The 6,000-nt window shown below is 34.4% G+C and overlaps 1 protein-coding gene across 1 annotated transcript; it reads left to right on the forward strand.

The window, feature by feature from the left end:
• Positions 1 to 2,605: 2,605 nt before the first annotated feature.
• On the forward strand, positions 2,606 to 5,432 carry LOC110892336 (serine carboxypeptidase-like 45). The gene is made up of 9 exons (XM_035984816.1): positions 2,606 to 2,705; positions 2,786 to 2,881; positions 3,005 to 3,061; positions 3,146 to 3,231; positions 3,351 to 3,653; positions 4,129 to 4,262; positions 4,523 to 4,615; positions 4,840 to 4,957; positions 5,039 to 5,432. Exons 1-9 carry the CDS (start codon positions 2,636 to 2,638, stop codon positions 5,213 to 5,215), a joined length of 1,134 nt encoding a protein of 377 aa, XP_035840709.1. The 5' UTR covers positions 2,606 to 2,635; the 3' UTR covers positions 5,216 to 5,432.
• Positions 5,433 to 6,000: the final 568 nt, after the last annotated feature.

Consider the following 6,000-nt stretch of genomic DNA (forward strand, 5'->3'; position numbering starts at 1 on the left):
AAGATGATACAACAAGCTTGGCATAAAAGCTAACCATGCTCTATACTTCTTTCTTTACTTTCTTGAAAATTAAAAAGAAGCATAGCAATGAAATTTACACTACACATGAGTCGGGTGATCAGATAAGGGATTTTACCCTAAATTATTTACTTGTATTTTAGTTCTGGTGACAAAATCCATGTGATGAGGTGGAAACACTTTGGAATACCAAATGAAGTACTTTTTTTCATGGTTGCAAAAATCGCGACTAGCCGGCGATTAATCGCCGACTAGTCGCTAGTCGCCCATCAACTGAGTAATTTTCAGCTAATCAGTAAAAAAATCGCTAGTCGGCCTAGTCGGCCATAATCGCGACTAGTCGGTCGGGAAAAATCGGGAGAAAACAAAAAAAATCGGGAAAAAACAAAAAAAAATTGGAAAAAATCAGAAAAAATCAGAAAAATCGGAAAAAATTGGAAAAAAACACATATTCCGGCCAAAACCTCACAGATTCCGGTCAAAACATGTCCACTTAAAAAAATTACGTATAAAAATATATGTATATATGTATAAAAACTTAAAATTATACATAAAAAGTCCGATCCGATTAATCCCGATTAATCCCGAGTAATCCCGAGTAGTCGCTAGTCCCTACCTCACCGACCCGCTAGCGACTAGCGAGTTCTCCAACCTTGCTTTTTTTATGAAGTAATCTTGGTGACAAAATCCATGTGATGAGGTGGAGTTGCAACACTAAATAAAATATTGAAATGAAAGTGTAGACTATCATGTAGGAAATTTAAATGAAGAGAATTGAAATAGTGCAAAAGAGAAATTGTGCTCGGTTTTGAACAAAAAATTCAGACCGAACTGCTAACTACGGTTTCGAAGAACAACAAAACGAACTAGGTTAGTTGGGTCGTCCGGACCGACCAATTTTACAGGTTTGAAACTATTAACCAAAGATATGAAAACTATATTTGACACAAATACTGATAAACAATATTTTACATGTTTGAAACTATTAAACAAAACTATGAAAACTATATTTGACACAAATACAATAAACAATTAATATAAGAGTGAGTAAACTGCCAAAATGGTGCTTAAGGTTTGGTCACTTTTGTCATTTTAGTCAAAAACTCAAACCTTTTGAACCTTCCTATTCTCATCCTTGTGGCGAGTCACCGGTGTTCTGTTTTGCAGGGCGAGCGGAGGAAGAGATTGAACCCTTACTTCACGAGACGACCAGCTGGGATAACCTTGTGTTAATCAGTGTTTCATCATCACCTTAGCTAAAGAAACTCAGAAAACTTCATCTCCACCATCCATCTCATTTAATCAATTTTGCACATTTAATTACATTACACAGAGTCTTGTTGATATTAATTTATACTTTATTGAGGAAAGTGTTTGGTTTTGGTCACGCACGTTTCAAACATTACATGTTCCTTCAGCACACACTGGTATATAGCAGTGTTAACTTGGTTTTTCAAAGACTTACTCTTTCAAATATTTCTCTAAGTTATCATTTAACCAAAACATTTGAAACCTGTAGCCCGGTAGGCGGTAGGTGTTAAGTTAATGTTTCATCTAGTATATTTATATTTTCTTAGAGCATCAACAATGGGACCTTCTCTAGAACGTGTTGACAAACACACCCTGTTCTCTCCTACCTCTCTTCCACGTCGACCACATAAGGCATGTTGACAATGCTTTATGGCTATGTTAAATTTGTAACCCATTGTGTAATTAAGGGCCTCACTTAGTCATTTATTTTTCTAACTTCAAACATATATTTGAGACTTCATGCAAATAACCTAGATGGGGATTTACCAAAATACAATATAATAACAGTTTTTCTTTATTATTATAAGAAGATCCTTCCCTTTTTTCCTTTATCTTAATGGCACTCGATCACAATTTCAAGAATCTAACTTAGTGCAAACAACCAAGAATCTTTAGCCGTATACTTTCCTATAACCAACCAAATTATAATCCTTGTTGCAAACCCCACATGCTGCTATAAACAAAGATTACACTCATAAGAAAACACATCAACTCGTTATCTTCAATGGTGTCGATTTTCATTTATAGCACACATTTCACCAACAACAACACACAAACCCTAAATCAAAACCACACACTTTATCATGGGTTTTCAGTTTCTTGGAACGATATTAGTGCTTTGTCTTTGTTTCTCGCGATGGTGTAATGGCGAGCTTATAAAAGCACTCCCTGGGCAACCGAGTAATTACTCGTTTAATCAATATTCTGGTTATATTGTCACGAACAAAGAACATGGTCGATCACTCTTCTATTACTTTGTCGAGGCCGCTTCACCTAACCACTCTTCGCTTCCCCTAACTTTGTGGCTCAATGGAGGTTTCACTTTTGCTATTAACATTTTTTCATCCGCCAAAACATATGCCTAAGAAGAAGATTTAAACATATGTTACAATAATTTTTTTAATAAATTATAAATTAAAGAGGATAGAAATTAGTCACGCGTTAAGCATTAAACGACAAAGATATATTAAGTTATTGATTTATATTTTAAGGTTTATTTTTAGCCATATATATTATTTTTATATGCATGTATACATGTATATATATTGAAGGTCCCGGATGTTCTTCCCTTGGTTTTGGGGCATTCATGGAAACCGGGCCATTTCAAATTGGTGAAGATGGACTTCTTGTCTTAAATCAACACTCTTGGAATTTAGGTATAATTCATACACTAGCAAACGATTATTTTTTACATAATTAACATATGTTATTAATATCATTCACTTTTGATCGACAGAATCCAACATGTTATATGTCGAATCACCCATTGGAGTTGGTTTTTCTTACTCAGAAACATACGAAGACTATATCGATTGGAACGATACGAAAACAGGTCTGATTATTTATAAATAATTAAAACCATTTTATTAACCAGTTAATATATGTTTTCTATTAAGAACATTCTTTTAAAAAATGGCATCATCTGAGAATTTGGTATTCATCACAAAATGGTTAGAAGAATTCCCGTTATACAAAGACTCACCGTTCTTCTTAGCGGGAGAAAGTTATGCAGGTATATTGAATTATTGATCGTAAAATGTAAGATATTAATTAATTTGATCATTTTATTTATTTTATTAAATATTTATTATTGCAGGCCATTACATTCCACAACTAGCGGATCTAATATTGGAGTATAACATATTCCCAAACGTTACTAAAATCAACCTCAAAGCAATTGCTGTAAATATATTCAAATCTACTTACTTTTACTTTATGTGTTCGGTATTGTTTACATAGCTAGTATGATAATTAATAAACAATGAGCAAACATATTACCATTTTTGTAATAACTTTTGTAGATTGGAAATCCGTTATTAGACATAGACATTAGCGTTCTTGCGGGCGAATTTTTATGGTCACATGGTGCGATATCAGACAAGACTTTGATGCTAGAAAAAACTGTATGCAACGACTCAAAGTACCTCCGAGAATATGTTCATTCGGGATGGTCTCAAGGTTGCAATGATGTTTTCAATCGAGTTGAAAATGAAGTTAGTGACGATGTTCAACACGACGACCTGCTTTTGCCCAAATGCTTGTTGCCAACATCTTCATCTCAACAATTTAAACCTAGAGGGTTACACTCAAAAGCACATTCATCGGTACGTAAAAACATGCCGCTTATTGCCATCATAGTTCATAACTTTTTTCCATTTTTAAAACGGACCGACCTAGCTAATTGAGTTCAGCTTAACAATGCTCACTTCTCGAGCTTGCTTGGCTCGTGAACGGTTTTCAAACTCAAGCTAGGTTAACTTCGGCTCAGCTCATTATTAGTTATTACTGATTATTTAATTATACACATAAAAAGCTCATTTAGGCTCATGAGTCATGACCCCAGTCGAGCTCAGTGTATGAAGTTGTGGTTTGGGCTTGTTCGTTAAGCCAGCTTATATTTAGGCTTGAACTCAGATTCGAGCCTGTTTAAGCTCGGATAAATTCAATTTTTAGCAAGCCAATCTCAAGTAGTTAATGAAAGCGGATTGGGTTGTTTACAAACATAGTTGTGAGTGGCAGCTAGACACACTTGAGCAGTTGAGCGTGTCTAATGTACCAAATTTCGTTATATTTGAACAGGTTGACAGAATCCTAAGGACAGGTGATCCATGTTTGCAATCAAGGATATTTACATATCTCAATAGACGGGACGTTCAAGATGCGTTGTATGCTAACACGACTGACCTTCCAGGACATTGGGACTTTTGTCTAGGGTTTGTTTTGTCTTCCTTCATGTGATAATGTGATAGAGTTAATGGAATATTAGTGACAGAAGTGGAAACAAGGGAGTCAAGAGGGTCCGTTGACCCTATTAGAATTTATCCGATTTTCTACATAAATTTAAGTTTAAAAAAATGAATTGAACCCTCTAGTTTTAACCGGTAGAGAAATTAATCTTAAGATAACCCTCAACTAAAAAGTTTTGGTTCCAAGAGAAAGTAACCTGACTCACATTTTTCGTAATATGTTGCAGGCCTCTAGAATATCAAGAAGAGAATATGGAAATAAATATAATTCCACTCATCTCTAAACTCTTAAAGTTTGGCCTTCCAATCTGGTTTTACAGGTATCCCTTCCATTTTAAGTAAGTTTATTTTTATATTTTTAGATTATAATGTTTTACTTAAGGTTTGAAAATTCCAATTCATTATTTACATTATTAATAACTCATTCTTTATTTAAATTTCAAACGCATTTATCTATTAAATTAAAAAAAAAACAGGATTTCTTTGAGGAATTTTCTTATTCTTTGGCTATGTTATTAGTATTTATTGTTTTTACTTTGTGTAGTGGTGATCAAGATTCAAAAATCCCGCTTACACAAACAAGGATAATTGTTAATAATATCGCAAAAGAGCTTAAGCTTACAACCCTCACAAAATACAGGACTTGGTACAGCGAGAAACAAGTATGTACAAATATATAAATATTTGTTTAAGTTAATAAATCTTGATTGCATAAACTGATTGTTTCTTTGAATGTGTTGCAGGTGGGTGGTTGGTGGCAGTCATTTGGGGGACTAAAAGATGGACACAATGTCACCTATTTGACATATGCAACAGTAAGAGGTGCTGCACATGAAGTCCCCTTCACTTCTCCATTGCAGGCTCTCACTCTCTTTCGTTCTTTCCTTACCGGATCCGCACTTCCTCGCCCCAAATCCTAAATCCTAAAAAACGCATGTAATATGGCATGTATTTGCTATAACAACGATAATAAAACAAACTAATAACTATAATGCCATAACATATTACTTGTTTTCACTCGCGTACTAGCTATAGATTTTGGGTGATATGATGCACTGTTTTGTATGAGACTATAGCTGTTTGCATGCGAACTAACTTTGTATGAACAATTTTTTAGTTAATGCTACATATAAAATTCATTGCTGGATAGTATGAGAATTGCAATATATACTAGTCATAGAATGTTAAAAATGTTGAAACTATCAAGCATTCTAATAGTTGTAATCACACCTCCAACTTTAATTACTTCTATAAGCATGTACAAGCAAGATTTTATGTTTAACATATCGTTAAAAGATTAAGTCCTCTCTCCTTATGTTAGGGTTATAATGTCTACAACTTGTTCTCACTTTACTAATCTAGGTAGTAATATAACATGGGGTTGAATGTATTGCATGTTTTGCCAGAGATCAGGGCCGGCTCAACCATTTTGGTGGCCTAAGGCGAAGTAAAATCTTGTGGCCTTTTCCCAAAAAATGTATGTGATTGAAAGTTAAACTTGAAGGGCCCAAGTGTAATTATTTGAAAGATTGTGTTAAAATTTAAAAACAAGAAAAAAAATGGTGAACCAGGGATTTGAACCCGGGTCTCACCAACATCCATACATACACAAAACCACTACACTACCAACCATCAATCTGTTTGATAACCCACACCCTAAATCTTTTATAAATGGACTGTGGTTTCGTCACATTGTAGAGGCCCT

The sequence above is a fragment of the Helianthus annuus genome, chromosome 15, assembly GCF_002127325.2.
Source record: "Helianthus annuus cultivar XRQ/B chromosome 15, HanXRQr2.0-SUNRISE, whole genome shotgun sequence".
Classification (NCBI taxonomy): Eukaryota; Viridiplantae; Streptophyta; class Magnoliopsida; order Asterales; family Asteraceae; genus Helianthus; species Helianthus annuus.